This window comes from Drosophila serrata, unplaced genomic scaffold, assembly GCF_035046125.1.
Source record: "Drosophila serrata isolate PLE 108 unplaced genomic scaffold, ASM3504612v1 contig_245, whole genome shotgun sequence".
Classification (NCBI taxonomy): domain Eukaryota; kingdom Metazoa; phylum Arthropoda; class Insecta; order Diptera; family Drosophilidae; genus Drosophila; species Drosophila serrata.
In genome coordinates, this window is record NW_028257143.1 from 2,738,161 (window position 1) to 2,757,144 (window position 18,984).

Below are 18,984 nucleotides of genomic sequence, written 5' to 3' on the forward strand. Positions count from 1 at the left end.
AAAAATCAAACTTGCATTTGAATTCATACTCAGTTCACGACACTAGGCATAACCCATATGCTTTTGTGTTTCTTGTAATTCTGGTATCTTAGGTGTCGCGATTTCCTAAACCGACTGAAACCACACTTTTGAAACAGTTAAAGCTGGTGACCACTCCGTATAGAAAAAGTTCATTCTAGAACAGAATCAGATGGAATGTTCCGCCGTCATAACGAAAAATGACAAAACTAGTAAACATCAAACTTGCATTTGGCTTAAAGAATGCGTCTGGCTTTTATATTTCCTGCATTTCTTCAGCGGATTTTCCGTATACATAATTGACCGCTTAGAATCCACACTTTTGAAACAGTTAATGCCGGGAACGAGCCGTATGGAAGGCCGCAATAGTGAAAAAGTCGGTGGCTGTGTAAAAAGGCCATATTCACGTTATAATTATTCCCATTTTAAAATCCCGCCTAAAGCACACAGATATAATCGATACATCGGTAGCTCCGATAACTGAACTAGTTCTGGTGTTTACCAACACTGTTACTAACTTGCTGTCAAGAACACGTTCAGTCAAATGATGAAAAAAAAGTAGTCTTTAGTCAAGTATACCATTTTTAGCTGCATTGTCAGCTGTCAGTTCCAAGTGCCGACATACCTGGACACTATTTAAGCACCATACACGACAAATACCTGATTTCCTTGCTCATAAACAGTATTCTTAGCGGCATTCCGTCATACATCATTTCCCTGGCAGCTCGGCCTGCGCAGTCTGAACGTGTATGCGCCATTTTGTTGTTCAACAAAGAAAGAGGAAAACGTGAAATTGGCAGAAGCATACAAGCATAGCAGCCACAAATCCGATAAAAGGTAATGCAAATCATGCAGGTAAACAGCCCCCGCCCGACTACCTGAGCAGATGGCAGTGCATTGCATCGCATTGCTTCGGTTATTTCGCAATCACAATATCGAAAATACCAGAGCAGAGAGCTAGCAAAGTGTGCGTTTAATTGATTATTCAATAAAACGAAACTACGCCACACATACAATACATATACAGTCAAACAACATTCTGCTCATGTGGTCGTGTGCGTCACCAGTTGGTAAAAACAAAAACAAAGCCGTAAAATCGAGTAAAGAAATTTATTTTGAAAAACAATTCGTCAGCAAAAAGTTACAGAATTTCGAGAAACAGCTGGAGCATTCCCGGTGTATCTAACGGGTAAAAATTTTACTTCCAGCGGGGCAGATAGAAGCTACCTTTGTGAAATTCGCAGTATTTATTTTAATATTTATCAATCTTCTTTCGCAGCATCTAAAGAAATGGAGGCGACACTCAGCTCGGGCGGGTCCAATGCTTCGAGCGAGTGCGCCATGGACGGGGGAACGAATCGCTGTCGAGGCCTAGACAACGGCAACGGCACTTGCACCCTCAGCCAGGAGGTGAAGGATCTGTATAGGTAAGATGCTGCCCCGGTACATAATAACTAACGCTAATGGCTAACCCCTGCGATTGTTCCGATAGATCCCTCTACACGGCCTCCAAGCAGCTGGACGACGCCAAGAAGAATGTCCAGACCGTGGGCCAGCTGTTTCAGCATGAGATCGAGGAAAAGCGCTCGCTTCTGGTGCAGCTGTGCAAGCAGATCATCTTCAAAGATTACCAGTCGGTGGGCAAAAAGGTGCGAGAGGTAATGTGGCGACGCGGTTACTACGAGTTCATTGCCTTTGTGAAGAAGAGCTGGCACAAGCAGGGACTGGACGCGGCTACCGCCCAGGAGAACATGCAAAAGTTGGAGCGATTCCTTTGCGCGGGCATTTTCAACTACAAGCGTCTGTCCTCCCGCATGGAGGAGATCTATGACCTGGACCTCAAATACCTCATTGATTTCTCCATCATCAGTGACGGCTACATAAGTGACATGATCGGCGACTCCAATGAAGTCTCACATGCTGGCACTCAGGCGGTGGACAAGAGCCTGGAGGCGGTGTCCTTTGCCCTGGATACCATTCACTCATCGCTACTCAGCCTTGGGGATCTACATCGCTACTTCCTCGACTTTCGCATCGAGAGCAAGCTGAGCATCAGCAAGGAGCAGGTGGCAAAGTACTATTTAGAGGCATTCAAGCTTAACCCGGCCATCGGAATGGCCCAGAACCAACTGGGAACACTGTACTATGGGCAGAATTATGACCTAGACTCTACCTACCACTATCTCTACTCTCTTGTGTGCATCAAACCTTTCGAATTGAGCGAAAATAACCTGAACAAGTTGTTTGCCAAACACACCGAATATCTAGAGAAGATAGATCCGGAGAAGCTTGAATTCAGTATCGAGGACTTCTTCGCGCGCTTCTATCTCATTGTGGACATCTTCTTCTTCGACAAGGAAGTGCCGGACTTCACCGCCCTTTGCCACTGCGTCCTCATTGACCTCCGCAAGATCCTCTGCTCCCAGCATCTACACGTCACTGAGCCAAGCATCTTCAAGATAGTTTCTATTCTGTTCTTCTGCCTTTCCAAGCTCAAAATGATCAACTCGCCGAAAGTGTTCTCGCTGCATGCCTTTTTGGTGGCTGCCTGCTCCGACCTAATGGACGCCTGCATCGTCAGCATCGAACAGACGATCCTGGCTCGCGCCGCCGACAACGAGCGCTTCCAAGCTGTGTACGAACAGCGCTTCCAGGAGTTCGATACGGTAGTGCGCAAGTCTCGTAACGAGTACAAGAACTGGCTAGCCGCCGTCGGCGAGTGCGAACGCAAGGACAAAAAGCTTGTGCCTCCCCGACCTCACTCACTGAAGGATTTTAGCTCCGACTCGCGGGAAAGCCAGCACTCTGGGGAAGAGGCAAAGACCCAGGAGGCAGCCGACGGCGACAAGGTCGGCGAGGCAGTTTCCACGCGCTCCAGCGACGAAGCGAAGGAGTCCGACCTGAAGACCCCGCTCTCGTGCAAAAGCAAGCGCCGTGGAATGCGCCTTCGTCGGCGACGTCGTAAGATCGCTCAGTCCGACGACAGCTCGTGCTACGACAGCGAAAGTGAGTTGGACACGGACTTCTACAGCGATGAGGAGGATTACACAGATCTGAGCTCGAATTTCGACACCGATTTCAGTGACATCGATGCAGCCGATCCAGGAGATCCTCCGTGCGGAGAGGAGCCCTACGAATCAGGTAAGTCTTGCCAAGAGGCGGTTACAACATTTATATGACTGAATTCATTATACATTTTTCCATTTCAGCTTCTTATAACAAGAAGGAGCGCAAGTCTGGCGGTGGTGGCGGAGTGTATTCGGATAACGAAGATGTGGTCATTGAGGAAGAAAAGCTCGTGTACCCCGATGATGTGGAGGAGCGTCGTCCCAACTCTCAGGAAGTGGACTCCGAAGAATTATTGCGTAGCTTTGAAGTGCTGCAGCTGAACTTTAAGAGCGCCGAAGAGTCCCAGACCAAGAAGTCAGAAGAGGGACAAGGATCACAAACTGCAGCACCAGCTGCCCCCATTAGCTATTCGGAGCCGCCGAAAAAGTTGGTTTATCGCAACAAGTACACAAAAATCAATCCAAACATCATCATCGACTGTCTGCACAATGAGCCGACGATCAGAGCTCTAAAAATGCTCTTCGACTGGCTCCGCATCAATCCGGAGATACTCATCGGTTGCTATCACTCGAATCCGGAGTTCGTGCACAAGATTATGAAGCTGCTGAACTACTGCAATATCGACGTCTTTACCAGGAAGGTTTACTTTGAACGCGAACTGCTGACCACTACCAACGTACGCGATTCCCTCGTCGAACTATTCGATGTGAGGGCCAATGTCCCGCTCACTGAGGATTTTGCCTTCAAGAACTTCGACATCTTCCAGAGCACCCAAATCACACTAGACTGGGAGACAATCATAAGAGAGCGTGTCACAGCCCAAGAGGAATCGATCCTCCGTATTTTCAAAATGGTCGATTTCGGATTCTTCATCTGCAAACAGAAGAAGTTCAACTACAGATTCTGTGTCAAAACGCGCCGCTTCACTGAGACCCAGAAAAAGAAGCAGCGCGAGGAGATGAAGGGCGGCGGATCGCGTCGCCGCGAGCGCCGCACTGCTCCGAAAACCAACCGAACCAAGAGGAACGAGGGACGCACTCGTCGTTACTCCGATCGCAAGAACGGCATTGTCCGCAAGAGCTACACCAGTAACGAGGAAAAGGACACCGTGGAGGAGTGCCGCAAGGTGCCGCGCAAGGGTTATTTACGAAACCGCAATGCCGAGAAGGCAGCTGCTGTCATTGCGAGTGCCACAAGTACCTCGGTGGCCGGTGGCACATCGGCTTCTACCACTACCAACAGTGTCATCGAGAAACTGAACGTGCAATCCAGTTCGGGGGCCGACGAGGAGCGTTCGGAGGCCATGTCGAAGAAGTGCGAGCTCATGGGCAAACTCTGGCTGCAAAATGAGGTGGAGACGCTCGAGGAGGAGCTACGCGACAGTCCCGCCCACGTAGTGATGTCCCCATTTGTAGTGGTTGACTCGAAGGCACTGACCGAGTACAATGGCATTGTCAAGTCGCTGGTGAGGACGAAGAAGTGCATTGTCCTCATTCCAAATGCAGGTTAGTGCACCCACAAATGGTTCTATCGAGTTTGGTTTGAAAGAATAGGTCGATGAAGTGGAAAGTCACATTGTTTAGTTGAGATAAAAGTTTCAGTCAATACTTGTTTGCAATATTTTTTTTTTGTTAGAGTTTTGCAAAACATTTTCCTAGCCTTAATAATATTAACTTGTCCAGATTTTCCTCTGCCTTCATCATGCTTTATTTAAGTTTTTAATTAATGTTAGCATAATTTATAAATTACTGAATTATTAATATCCTTGTTCCTTTTAATTTCACTGCCAATGCTTTGAAAACCGTATATCCCACACACGGTCACAATCGACAGTAGCGACCCTACATGTTTTTCTAAAACTCTCAGGAAAACCAAACCATGTTTAATTGCCACAACCTTTGCCCAACAGCTAAGCTAATCTAATATTTTATTTTTCGCACTTAGTGCTCAATGAGCTGGATGACTTGAAGAAGCGCAGCGAGAACGTTCGCCATGTCATCCGTTGGCTGGAGCAGGAATTCAAGCACGGCAACCGTCACTTGCGAGCTCAGCGCGATAACGAAAGCCAACCGCTGTCCCTGTTGAAGATATCTCGCAAGATGGGTGAGTTTAATAAACGTTTATCGCACTATAAAATGCCAACTAATGGTTCTTCCCGCAGATCGTGAAGCTTCTGCTTTCCTACAGATTGCCCAGTTCTGCAATCACCTGGTGGCCAACCATGCCGATCCGCAGGTCAGCGAGCTGCAAAAGAGCGTCGTCACCTACTTGTCGGGCGATAATCTGCACGAGAAGAACCGCCAGCAGCAGAACTTCAGCTACACCGGTATCCTCGACTCGATACCCGTGCGCTATGCCCAAATCCATAGCTTCTACGCCAAGTTTAAGGCCAACAAAAAATGAGGTGGCCTGAGTACAGCGGCAACGGTAGCGGGCGCTAAGGCGGCAAAGCGGCAAAGGCGACTACAGACCAGATGCAATTCAAGCAAAAAACGGGTGCAGGCGAGCGAGTTCTCTCTGTACAAGCATACATCGACATGGAGTTCCACAAAGTTAACGACAGCCGGCGAAGAGCGACGGCAAAACCAAACCAGCAATCGCTGCTGCAGCCTCGGTTGTGTGTGCAGCCGTGTTTCCCCTTAAACAAAACTGACACTTATACCATCAGTGGGTGAGCACGATCCCATTCGCCCAGCCCAGCCCAAGCAGCAGCAGCTTTGCGCGGAATTTGCTTGTTGTTGTGTTTAGGACCAAACCAAACAAAATATCAATCAAAATCGTTCACTTTCAACTCGATGGCAACAATGATGACAACCCCCAGCTAGTGTTACAAGGACAAATGGCAACGACTAAAATATAACAAAAAATGAAAAAAGGAAAAAACGTAAAAAAATAATATATGTTTCAGGGATAACCTTATTGCAGGCGAGTGCCTAAGTGGTTCACGGTCAAGATATCTTCGTGAGGAAGCCATGAGAAAGGAAAGCAAGCGGTATAGCGGATGGATAGTCTTGGATACGCTTCCGAGAGTTCGCCTTTCCTGCATCGAGCTGAATTCAGTGGTTCCCGTGACTCTTCATCTTTTCTGCAGTGTTTATGTTTCGTTCTCGGTTACGCAGACGGAGCAAAATTTATTTTTTCACTCTCAGAACTTGGTGACCGCGTGATCATCTTAATAAAAACAATACACACATACTTACATTATAATGGAGACCTAAAAATAATCTCGTTCGTCGTACCCCCAACAATACAATTTCCTCCCATTAAGAAATAACACAAATGCCGCACATATTTAAACAAACTTCTGCATCACTTTAACTTTTCCCAAAATTGTGAGCTTGTTAAATTTGTTTGAATAAATAAAACGCCCAACCACATATTCCTTGTTTCACTTGTAGAAACTAATCAGGATTTAATCCAGGATTAAGTGAAAAGTAACTTGATTCAATTGAAATAGTTTAAATATAAACTGTTTAATGTTTTGTTTCAGAATATTGACTAGAACCTTCTCTTTGAAACTGTTGTCTTTAAATCAGTGTTAAAACAAGACAAAATAAGAAAGGAAGCTATAGAATATTGACTAGAACCTTCTCTTTGAAACTGTTGTCTTTAAATCAGTGTTAAAACAAGACAAAATAAGAAAGGAGAAAAGTTTATATACCCTTGCAGATTCGATCACTAGGAACTAATGCAATATAAATTATTTATATACTTACCGATCTACATTCAACCGTTTCTCTAGCAGTTATATTATATAGTATTCCGATTTTAATAAAACTAAAAACGAAAATCTATAATATTAAAAGATAGCTTTGAATCCAATATTTTTATGGCTTCTCCAATCGTTGCATGGCTGAAATATAGTCTTCCGATCTGGAGTATGCGAGTGAGAGTGTATAGATGATTGGCAGCAAAGTTTCATTGTGGGACAAGTTTGCGCAGAAACAGACGAACGGACGGCCAGACGGACAGATGGATAGACGGACAGACGAACTTGGCTAGATCGATTCGGCTGTTGATGGTGATCTAGAATATGTATACATTGTATGATCGGATCGGATATAACTCCTTAACTGCGATGCAAACTTCTGCCTAAAATTATAATATCCTGCGAGGGTATAAAAATAAATATCTTTGCTCTCACATTTTAAGTTTGTAGCTTAGTTCAGTGATTCAGAGGGCTCAGCCACGATACAATTACAATTACAATTAATTTATAATTGTATCATGGGCTCAGCATTCCTTTTTTTCAGGAGCAGAGAAAATGTAAATTCGAAAATATGTTTATCAACATCGATCTCATCAATGTTGTATTGAATTTTCAAATAGTTTCAAGTGTATACATATGTAGATGCTCTATTAGTTAGATAACTAAAGCGTCATTACTTTTTCCGAGTTACATCAATTCATTAAAAAAACATAATTAAAATGTTTAATAGATTTTTATTTGAAGGGTTTTCTTTTTTGTTGATTTTTTTGTGATTTTGGGTGCTATACTTTTCCTTCCAATTAGATTGAGTTTGTCACGTTGTGTGGTTTGTAGTTCGTACTTAAATCGTACACAATATAGAGGGGTGTATACATATAATAATATTTATAGATTGCTTTAAAACTATGTTGTATATTAGGTTTGAAATACTTTCAATTTAAATTGCTGTCTACACCGATGCAATACCATCAGAAAGCAAATTTCTAATTATAGTTTATTATCCGCTCAACTAATTTATGTTTTGGGTTTTCTGCCTGTCTGTATTTTAGTTAGCAAATAATTTGTTTGTTTTTTGAGTTTGGTTCAGCATAAGCTACTTGTAGGGCGTGCTCATTAGATTTAAACGATTATCAAGCAATTTCAACTATATGTATATATAATATGGGGGCTCGTGTATATATCGTAAATAGGTTTGTTTTTGGCTTTAATCTTAGATCCATTTTGTTTATACGTATATTTTCCATCAGCTTGTGCCTATTGTGGGTGTATGTATATTTTATATATTATGTTTTTACTTTCTGGAGTCAAGTCTTCTTTGTTATCTGCTGAATTTAAACGATAATTACAAATAATATTTCTAATTTGTTGTTTTGCAAACGACATAAAAACCTGCACACGGATTAAAACAATAATAATATAGTAATACGTAATTCGAAATAATAAATTATACACTTGAGATTACAACAAGACTGTACAGGTTTTTCTTTTGTTTTTTGTTTTACTTAGCAACTAAACAAACTAAAAAAGAAACATAAATAAAACTTGTGAATTTTCTCATTCAACGTTTGCCAAATAATAATAAAAACATTTGCACAACATTTGTAAAGTCTATACATATTAAACGCTATACAAATTTCCCGCGGTCGAATTTAAACTAATTGCATTACGTACATATAACAAAAAATCTAAATCATTTTACAATTTCCATACCGAAATTCGGGATTTTCTTATTTAAAATTGAACTATTTATATTCAGATCACACCGGACACGGATTTCTCGTAGGGCGTACCCAGCGTGTCCCGTCTCCGGGGCAGGGTTCCGCTCGCAGTCAACGGTGCTGCTTCGGGGCAGCCCAATCCCTCCAGGAGCTCTACCAAGGCAGTCGTGTCCTCGACGTTGTACTGGGGAGCCGGTATGCCACCATTGGCGGCGGGTGGTGCCGGAGCGGGAATCGTGGTGCCCGCTTGCGCAGCTGCAGCAGCCTTAATTGACTTGGCGGTGGCCAAGGATTGGGCTGCTCGGGCGTATGCCAGGCAGGTACGTCCTTCGTGATCCGTGTGCTTGATGTTGGCACCATTCTGCAAGAATGAAACCTTAGTCAGTATACCGTTGTAAGGTTTTTGGCTAGAGGACTTACCCAGATGAGTAGCTGTGCTATGGCCAGATTGCCTATGGCACAGGCCAGCAGCAGCGGAGTGCGCACATCCCGAGCACTGACATTTGCATTGGTCACCTCCGAGGGGCAATTGGCCAAAATAGAGACAATCGACTTAATGTCGGCCCTAATTACGGCCTCGATCAACTGCTGACCCGGATGCGCAGAGGGTCCGCTGCTGAGTGGGGAGAGGAACTCCTTGGCCTCGTACTTGCTGCGTATCCAACGCTCCTTGTCCTCACGACTGCTCTGTGCTGTGGGCTTAGCCCGTTGTCTCGTATTTGCCTCCCAGACGGAGTTGGCCAGACTGTTGCCGATGGCCAGCATAACGCTGAGATGTGGAGACCTGAAGTTGCAGTGAAAAAAAGAGTTAGCAACAAGATGGCATTATTTCTTCGCTTCGCTGTACTTACGGCCAGTCATCCAAGCCCAGGGAGCGGACCTTTGAGATGTGTGAGCCGAGATTACGATGTACGCCAGAGCACTCGATGCACATGAGTACTCCTAGATTTAAGCTAGCCCATTCCGGATCTGGAAAGAAAATTTGTGATAGGTAAGTAAAATATTTAAGGATCCCAGGTATTCATTTAATATTAACGTAATGCTTTACTTTGTCTGTTTCATAATGTTTTCAATATAAAGGCTAAACTTACTTTGTGCTCCACAGTCGACGCAATATCCATTTCCTGGAACCCGTTGGCGAATGGCCAGCATGGCGGCCAGGTCCGTGCTAGTTGCCTGCTTGGTCTTGGTGCTCTCGATGCTCTGCAGGCTCTTGAAAATCTCCTGCTCGACGGCTGCCACCCACTCGTCGCGCTCCTCCGAGTTGGCGGCCTCAAAGTGCCACTGCTTGGAGTCCAGCGAGACGATGTAGAACTCGTAGCCATCATTGTCGTCCGCCTCAGTCGCCTTCACGCTGCTGCTCTTCATCCGACGGTGTCGCTTCTTCACGTTCGGCGTCTGAGCCTCCAATTTGTTGGTTGCCGTGGCCGTCGCTTCTCCGGCAATGAAGGTCTGCGAATTGGAGTTGGACATGGCAATGCCCTCATCTCCGCTCGTCTGCTGCGAGCTGTTCGACTTCAAGGGCTCGGCTCCACCGCCAGCAGCCCCTGGGGCGGCGGCCAGCAGCGACAGTTTCTCGCTCAGCTTGCGCTGATTGTCCTTGGCCAGAGTCAGGCAACCGATGCCGTCGCTGAGCGCATTTTGAGTCCTCTGGCCATTGGCCATTAGCGAACTGGTTAGCGCACTGTTGGTGATTATGCTCTTGGAGCCTCGCGGCTTCTGTCCGGGCACCTTCACTGTGACATACTGCAGCGGGATTTCCTTGCCGTGCACATCGTCCATGTAGTCGTGCAGTGAGGGATGGTAGGTGAGCCGGCCGTCGTCGCAGAGCGTCACATACTTCTTCTTCCACTCCTTGTTCAGCGACTTGCTCGATCGCTTGTAGAGATAGCCCTGCTTGATGGGTATGGAGCGTCCACTGCCCAGCTCGCTGCTCTTTGGCTCCTTCTCCTTGTCGGCCTTCTTCGAGGACGACGGGATGAACAGGTTGGATCGCCGTCGGCTCTTGCGGCTTGTCGTCGGGGTCGAGGTGGGCGTGGGCAGTTCCTTGCCCGGCGGTGGCGCCAGGTCGCGTGGGTCCCTCAACTGCACCTGCGAGCAGTCACCTTGGAGCAAGGAACTGGCTGCTGCAGGATTGTATTTGGTGATGTTGTTGTTCTCGTTGGTAGTGGCCGTCGTCGGCGCTGCGCTGGATTGCAGGGACCAGAGCTTTTGCTCTGCCTGGGTGAAGTCCGTGCTCATCCGCAGGGGCAGCTGCTGCTGCTGGCTGCGCTGTCCGTTGGTGGGTGGCGCCTGGTAGGGAGCCAATCCTAGGCGACTGCCCTGCGGGGTCGTGGGTCTCGGCGGCTGCATCTGGGGTGGCAAAGGCAGGCGCTGCGACAGGATCTTCTGGCAGGCTAAAGGTACGTAAGGGAAATAATTCGAGTTGAGTTATGCGATCTCGTTGATTGATTCTTGAGTGAACTCACCGTCCTGAAAGACACGTTCCACATTCAGGCCATATGTGGCGCAGGTCTCGTAGTAGGAGCAACGCTTCAGATCGCTGGCCAGCTTCCTAGCTCGGGTATCATCAATCACCCGTGGATTGCGCTCACTAATGGCATCTGGAAACAACAAAAAAAGGGGTTAAATAGGTTCAATAACAATTATTATAATTTGAAATAATATGAGTAACATATAAAGTTAATAATTCATCGTAATGAAATCTTTCGGACGTTATTTTTAACGATTTTACTTCAAGAGCGATTTCAGTTATACCCCTCCCTGATGGATTATTCTTTGAAGATTCGTATTTTTAAACTAAATTCCCAAGAAATTGTTTAAGAAGTCCTGCCATACAAAAATGAATTCAAACCCCAATATAACTTAGTAATAATTACTTCAATTACAATTCACTTACCTTGCGTCCCCACCAGTATCATTGGTATGTCCTGTCCATTCCGAAAATGCGCCATTTTCGTGTAGTAGTTGTAGACGGTATTGAAGCTGCTCTCGTTCTCGAGGCTGAATACAAAGATTACCGCATCCACCCAGCCAGCGAACTGTAAGGATAAAAACAGGGGCATAGTGTGAGTAAAATTGCAAAGAAGAAGGGGTTGTGAAAGCTGAAAGCTAAAAACAGAAAAACAAAGAGAGTCCTGCGAAAACGGCCCGTTTTGGGACGCTCAGAGTCCTTGACTTTGGACGCCTCACGGGGGATTCCGGGGAGGGAGGAAGGACTAGGACTTGGATTTAACTTCGGCGGACCGAGAAGTAAACAAAAAATACATCAGCGTCTGGCGGAAGCGCTCAAAACAATGGACATAGCTCCTTGCCTTCCATCTGAGAGGAGTATTTCTGGAGTATGGGCTGGCGGAGGACTCGGCACACACACACTTGAGAAAGTCGCTACTTGAAGCACTTGAAGCCTTTCATACTCCGCTAGCCAGGCTCGGCGTGTGTTAAACTTTTTAATGATTTTTGTATGCCTCACACACAGCACACACACAAGCACACTCGCTCAGTTCGGCAGGATAATGAACTTTAATATGGGAAGAAGTAAACAGGCCGTGTTGTTTCTGCGCAGGATTGCCATTGAAGGCGACGGAAGTCGACGGAAGTGGAGTTCGCCAGCTTATATTGATTGACTGTTCTCCAATCGAATCAATTAATAATTCATTAAAAAGGCTCTTCACCTGGACAACTCTGCGAGGTCGTTGAATTATTTATGCAACTCGCTCATGGAGTTGGGGCTGCGTTATCCTGTGACAGCGCCAGCAGTGTTCCGTCGAAAAAAAGCCGCCCGCACGCGACGCCAGTCGACAAACAACTGGCTGCCAGAATGTCCTGGCAACGAGGACACTCGTCTGCGGCGCTGTGTTGCTGTGTGCATTGTGTTGTGGTGGGTGGTTGTCTGCTCCCCGCTCCCCGCTTCCTGCTCCCAGCTCCCAGCTACCCGCCATCCCGCCATCCCGGCATCCCCTGCTGGCGTCGCCATCATAGCCACTTTTTATGATTTGTTGTGAAAATGTATGCAGAGAAAACAGAGGAAACAGGAAACAAAAACGAAGAACAGGCGAAAAAGGGGAACGAAAAAAAGTTGCACCAAATGGCGACGAAGGGCTCGAGTGTCTGAGATCTGCTTAGTTTATGCGGAGGAACTTATGAATCTCGAAATACGGTTTACGTAACCAAAGCCTCCAATTAAGATTTTAAACGTTTATTAAGATATTCATAATTTTAGTAGCTCTAAGTTATTGACATTTAATGAAATGTTGTTAAACTTCAAGCATATTCTTATATTTCTTCGGAATACTTAGTATAAAGTTTGGTTACGAAATGATTTCATGTATTGAGAGCATCGCATAAACCGTGATATACGATGTGTGGAGGAGGGGTCCTGTTCCGGCGACTGCTTACTGCACATATGTATGTTTATATGCTGATGACGAGAAAAAAAAAACAAGAAGTAAGCTCAGAACAATGCGGGTCACACAAATGGCAAGGGGGTTTTATTTTTTCTCATATTATATATTAAAAAAAATAGGTAGGTAAACAACCAAGATACAAACAATCGATTTATCCTTGATTAGGCTCAATAGTCTAGACTCTTTTCTGATTTTTCAGATAAGTAAAGAAAACGCTCTCAAGTTGATTCCTTATTTTTGCTTTTTTATTTCATTAAGTTCCTAACTAAAGAAAAGTTCACTATTTTACCAACTTGGCTATAGCTAGGGTATAACTTTCCCCACATCTCCCTATCATGCGCACCTCGAGTGTACGCCACCACCACATCTCTTTACAATACGGAATCGACAAACTTCTTGTCGCATGCAATATAGCTGGCGCTATAGTCATCGTCTCATGGCTCGTATATGGTAATGATATCCTTCGGTGGAGAAACCGAAGTAGAAAAAAACAACTACAAACGCGACAGAGTGGCGACGAGTCGCCCATTGAATGAGTGATTTCATCCAGAGTCGGGCGACAGTAACTTCTGTTTTGAGAACGCTCCTGCCCTTGCGAGGGTGGTCTTCTGGGTTTCCTCACATTTCCCTTCTGGGGGGGTTGCTCTTTCAGTTACAGTTACAGTTTCAGTCGGCGTAACTCTTGGCCGTTCCGAGGGTTATTTTGCTTATGAAATATGGGTGTATTATGACCCATCTAGATGGGACTGACGCAAGTTAGCCGGAGAAAGTGATATATAATTAGTCGAGTAGCTCTGGCGCAGACAGCAAACGAATTTGTGAATTGGAATGAATGGTTATTGCAACAATAGTTCGAGGGGGTTTGGGTTTGTGACAGTGGGATCAAAAAGTGCGCTCAAGTGAGAGGGTTGATTGACAGTTTGGTGAGCGAATGTAACGATTATGCAATGTGCATCAGAAGAAAGTGTCCAATGAAGTGCAAAAAATGAATTACGAAAAGTGTCACTCTAAGTAGATCTCAAACTATAAATATGGAAATGCAAAAGTGTGAACTTATTTGAGGTCTAAGTTTTAAATTAAATGTATTTAAGTTATTTGAGAAAAATTTAGTACCTTTCGCATCATCCCAGCAATCTAGTACTACTTGTCTGATAATTACATGTTTATAATATGCAATTAAATTTTTAAAATCCTTTGGGCTTCAAATGTTCCTAATTTTAAGAACCGAAACTCACAACTTCCGAACTGTACTTCCAAAATACTCCCTTTTAAGCCCTAATCCTTTGTTATGTGTATCCCACTGACAATTTAGGTCAATCATCTGCTTGACTTGCAAAAATGTTCCAAACTTCTAATTAAACAGAAAGGAAATTATAAAAAGCAATTTGAATAAAAATGGCAAGCGACGGGAGAGAGCAAATAGTGCGGAAGACTGTCAGTCAGTCAGCAGGGATAGAGAAAGGATTATAGGGATATTATTGGGATTTCGAGGGTCGCGTGCCTGGCACATTTTTTATAAGCAACCCCCTAGGAACCCCGCCCTCCGCGAGGCGCGTAAATAGAACCGCAAATAAAAAATGAGAGACTAGTGAAAAGCGAAAGCAGCTTAAAATTTATAATCCTCACTTTCGCCCGTTAAGCCGCAGGCGAAGGCTTCGGGCCCTAGGACTTTTTGGCATACAGAGAGAGAGGAGGGGTAGCGAAATTGCAATTGCAAAAATGTAAATGCAGACCTCGAGCACACTATATATACGTACTATAATACTTCAATGTACATATATCAAAGGCGAGAGCCGAACAAAAGCTCCTTGAGCCACAAAAGCCTCCGGCGAATCAATGAGTCAAGGCCCGTTCGAATGTAAATAGCCCGTGGTTAAGTTCACTTTAATTACACTGCCCGTGTATATTGACAAAAGCCGAATTCAATTGCATTCGCAGCGGATCGGAGCTGCAGCCGGGGTTGCTGGCTGCTGATTGCTAGGTGAGCTCCAGGGGTTGGCTGGCAATCTTGGGAGGAGGCGCCATTGTGTGTGTGTTCCTTGTGCCAAATTGTGTTGCCCAGCTATTGGCTCTCGGCCAGGAGGCGATGATGCAGCATCACGTCCTGCCATAATGGCCAACAAAAACACCGAAACGTGTGTGTATGTCCCAGGCACACGGACACGTTGAAATCGCTTATCTGCCATTGCGCCACTGTCCCAGCAAAGGTTGAAGTTCGATGGCGAGTGACTCACGCTATGTGAGTGCTCCAAGTGTCCTCACACCCCCCACGCCAGTCTGGCCGGGTCAAGGCAAACTTTGACGCAGAGAAAGAGCGGCCAAAAAGTTGGATAATTGCTGGCGAAATAACTGTGAATATGCCTGGGGAGTAGCTTCCAAGTTTCAATCAAATTATATCGTAAATAAAAAACCGTCTGAGGGTAACAACCCCTAAAAGTTTTCCCAGTCAGTTGATCCCACGTTGACCTCAATTCAAATATTTACAAGATGATAAGGGAAAATGTATTTGTCTACGGCAGCGGGAAAGGCAAACCTTCCCGGCATTACATACATACATCATTTTCCCATTCCCATGAATATTTCATGGCAAACAGAAAGCAGAAACAAGCCCCAAGAAACAAGGACTCGACTTGACTCACCTGCATTTCGGGGGCTCCACCCTCGTCCCGGATGAGCAGCAAGTAGCTCTGGCCGTCGATGAACACCTCCTTCTTGAAGCGGCCGCCCTCAGGCGACTCCTCCTGCATGTAGGAGCCGGTTAGGTAGCGGTGCACCAGGGCCGACTTGCCCGAGTTCAGCGAGCCGACGATTCCCAGCCGGAGATCGGGAACGGAGCGCGAGATCGTCCATTCCTGGCTGTTCACAAACGAATCTGGAAGAGAGCATCGATCGGATCATTATTAGAAAAAGGAGTTTCTTTCTTAAGTAGTTTGTTTCTGTTAGCAACGGGAAAGGAAAACAAGTTCACTCTTCGCAATTAGCGATCTCGGGAACCCGTTTCCCTCTGACCTCTCTACATGTCGCGGCCAAAAGTTTCCAGCTCTCAAGAATCCATCCACCCATCATTATGCTAATGCCCGGGTATCCTTCCACACACACTCACACACACATTATCAGCCTTTCTGGTGTATTTTTAGCAGCCGCCCTTGATTGACAGCAGGAATGTTTGCCAGGAAGCTTCCTTTTCAATTTTCGGCAATTGTCTGCTGTCTTGGGTTGTTCCCCCGTGCAAAAACTTTTAAATTGTCAGTTTGCTCGAACACTTTTCTGATTTAAATTAGCTCATTGTCAAGTCGCAGTCACTCAATCAGACTTAAGATCGAGAAATCCCAGTGTCAGCTGGGCCCAAGGTTACCAAATGGTCCACGAATAGGTAGCTAATTGAAGCGCCTCTTTCACGGTACCTGATGCCACAGAAAGCCCAGCTGCTTATAGCTGAGCTTTTGAGGCTCCTCCTCGATTGGAGGATTTACGATTTACCGATGTACTTCACGCCCGAGCTGGGAGGAAACTAAAAAGCCCACAGAGGTGCCGCCATAAATCTTTTCCAAGACCAAAGAGAGCCCATGCCCGAGCCATTAGACTTCCCAAGTGCCAGCGATCAATTTCACTTCACGAAAGGGGGATAGATACCCCTCCCCTGAGCCACCCCAGGATCCTAGGGAAGAAGAAGGAGGACAATGGCTGACCAGCGATGATTTACTGCACTCGGCAGAGGGCTCGCACGTGAAAATTGCTCTATTATGAGTTGTTAAGAGTTGCGTAAGTAAACACAGAGGCAGTCCCTCTCCCGGGTAGATGGACAACGACAACGACAGCGACAGCGACATGGCCATGGACATGGATATGGATCCGTCCGTCTCAAGGGGTTGTCTTACGGCGGAAACTTGTTTTCCTGCCGCTTGTTAATCGACTAAGACGATGGACAGCGGCAGACAAGACAAGTTCGACTGGTTTGCACTGTTGCCTTGCTGACCAGAGCGCAAAATTACAAATTAAAATGAAATAAATATGCCTTTTGTGTTATATAATACTGGGAATATACCGAATACCGAAATAAATCTGGGCCAGGAGCAGCAGCAGTGGCGCATTTCAATTGTTGAACTCAATTGAAAGCGATATGCACACGCCGGCCCGAGAGAAAAATTAGCGCGGTTTTGCAATTTGCATGCCCCTAAAGGTAAATGTGGAATGGTTTTCGGATCAAAGATGGCGATGGGAGTAGAAGACGCGGCAGACTGGTTCCCGCTCCTTTTGGTTCTCAGTTGCTCGAATTGTAACAAATTGCAGGCGGCCAGAGACGAGCCCGCCTAATTAATGGCTCGTCATTAGCCTAAAGCGCTTAAAGTTACAAGCCAGTTACAAATGCGTCTTTAAGTTTGACTAATGATGTCAAATGTCTGACACAGGCTGGGATGGGATCGGATGGGATGCCATGAGATGGGGTTAAGCATCGCTCCGAGGCATCGGAATCGGAATCGGAATCGAGATCGGGATAGGGTTAGGGATCCGGAGCGGGATGGCGATCGGCTTATGTGTGAAGTTCAAACCGCCAGCCAGGCCGGGGCAACCCTTTGGCTGCGCTGCGGCTATCCCTCCTGGTTGCACATCTCTTTATCTCTCCGGGATCGTTACTCAAACTCATGTCAAATGTCGCCATCGTTGTCAAAATTCCCAACATAATTACGTATGCAAACTAGCTGCAGACCGAAAGAGGTTCGATTTCCGAATCCAGCATTTCCATTTCCATTACCATTTCTTGTTCTTGTTCTTGGGAGAAAGTGTCCGAGAAAAAGGGGTTTGTCTTGGTTGGGATTTGTTTTCATTTCCCTTTATGCTTCCTAGTTTTGTTTGTTTGTGTTTATATACTTTTGCCATTGAGGCGATAAGATGAAGGGAGCCACCCCAACCCGTGCTTGGGATTTACGGCTCTTGATGTGGGTTAAGCATTTTAATTAGCGAACAATACGGAAGTTTTCGTATCCCTTTCCGGCAACTCTTTCTCTCGCTCTGTGGAAACATGTTTCCCGAACGACAAACAGCCAGGTGACCGACCTTATGACCCGAAACTTGAAGATATAGATGGCTTAGTTTTATGACTGACAGCTGCTGTAACCGAACTGGACGAAACCAAACCAGGCTCAGTTTTTTATCACCGAAGAAGCGTGCCGTGCATCCAAGAAAAACATGTACATTAATTTTATTTGAGCAGGAGGCGCCAAGGATTGTCCGAGGAATAGTCGTAAAATGTTTATAAGCGTTTAGTTGTTTACGGTAGCCACAAACGCGGAGCATTTCGAACTGTCATCGCATAATTTTACGATTGTCCTTTCCACAAATACAGCTGAAACACAACAAGGTCATAAAACCGGAAGGGAATTGATAAAAACATCAAATGCGACCAAAAGAATTCATTGGATATAAGTGAACCTTAAAGTCTGAATAAAAGCTGAGCTGGATTACAAATTCCTACTTATTAGATCCCACAAGCGGCAATCCATAGATCATCATGATCCCATTGAAATGATCTATGGATGTTTTGATACCTCCATGCATGCCCATAAATGGTCAAATAATGTGATTTTAATAAGCCATAACCATAATAAAGGAATATTTCATGCGTATTTTATATTATATTGAATAGCCCCAGCCAGATCTCTGGGATAAATCATATGAATGCGAGTGGGATATTTGCATGGGGCCTATGAAAATATTTAGGTAGGCTGGTCGTGTCGACAGTGTGTTGTCCAGTCTCGAAGACCTCGAAGGTGAGCAGCAGGCCATAAATCTCTGGACCTCGTCTGTCCCAAATCCAACTGCCAAGGGAAGACCCTTGCGATCTTGGCACTGGAAGTCGGATGGAACGAGTACCTTTCACGATTCAAATGCCCGTTTCCTTGTGCACATTCTGTGGACATCTGCTCCAAAATCTGATTTACTTTCTTTTTGTGTTTGCCCAGAGATCGGTGAAAGAAGATCACGGCGACTGGTGGCGAAGGTGAACTATTCCCATCCTCTCTCTCTCTCTCTGGGTGCAACAAAAGGCAAAGAAAATTAGCAAGGC

General features: G+C 45.5%; 2 protein-coding genes across 4 annotated transcripts in view; one reads left to right on the plus strand and one right to left on the minus strand.

Annotated features, from left to right (window-relative positions):
- Nucleotides 1-560: 560 nt before the first annotated feature.
- Smg5 (Smg5 nonsense mediated mRNA decay factor) lies at nt 561-6,464 on the plus strand. Of its 2 annotated transcripts, none has more exons than XM_020954756.2 (6): nt 561-855; nt 1,298-1,445; nt 1,511-3,159; nt 3,228-4,592; nt 5,032-5,190; nt 5,249-6,464. In XM_020954756.2, exons 2-6 carry the CDS (start codon nt 1,309-1,311, stop codon nt 5,488-5,490), a joined length of 3,552 nt encoding a protein of 1,183 aa, XP_020810415.2. In that variant the 5' UTR covers nt 561-855; nt 1,298-1,308; the 3' UTR covers nt 5,491-6,464. The 2 variants fall into 2 exon arrangements, with proteins under 2 accessions (XP_020810415.2, XP_020810416.2); XM_020954757.2 differs by having other exon boundaries at nt 787-1,207.
- Nucleotides 6,465-7,510: 1,046 nt separating this feature from the next.
- CenG1A (Centaurin gamma 1A) overlaps nt 7,511-18,984 on the minus strand; it is a 57,534-nt gene continuing 46,060 nt past the window's right edge. For both annotated transcript variants that reach the window (XM_020955043.2, XM_020955044.2), the window contains exons 2-8: nt 15,560-15,792; nt 11,414-11,555; nt 10,983-11,117; nt 9,606-10,910; nt 9,366-9,483; nt 8,935-9,298; nt 7,511-8,875 (exon numbers count right to left, since the gene is read on the minus strand). In XM_020955043.2, the coding sequence (XP_020810702.2) occupies nt 8,549-8,875; nt 8,935-9,298; nt 9,366-9,483; nt 9,606-10,910; nt 10,983-11,117; nt 11,414-11,555; nt 15,560-15,792 (2,624 nt within the window). In that variant the 3' untranslated portion in view covers nt 7,511-8,548. The remainder of the gene's footprint in view (nt 8,876-8,934; nt 9,299-9,365; nt 9,484-9,605; nt 10,911-10,982; nt 11,118-11,413; nt 11,556-15,559; nt 15,793-18,984) is intronic.

Excerpts from the sequence above, each read along its gene's own strand:
- Smg5 (XM_020954756.2), top strand. The coding sequence starts at position 1,309 with ATGGAGGCGACACTCAGCTCGGGCGGGTCCAATGCTTCGAGCGAGTGC. Across the intron at positions 1,446-1,510 it reads GAGGTGAAGGATCTGTATAG|ATCCCTCTACACGGCCTCCA; the intron begins GTAAGATGCTGC and ends TTGTTCCGATAG. Across the intron at positions 4,593-5,031 it reads TGTCCTCATTCCAAATGCAG|TGCTCAATGAGCTGGATGAC; the intron begins GTTAGTGCACCC and ends TTTCGCACTTAG.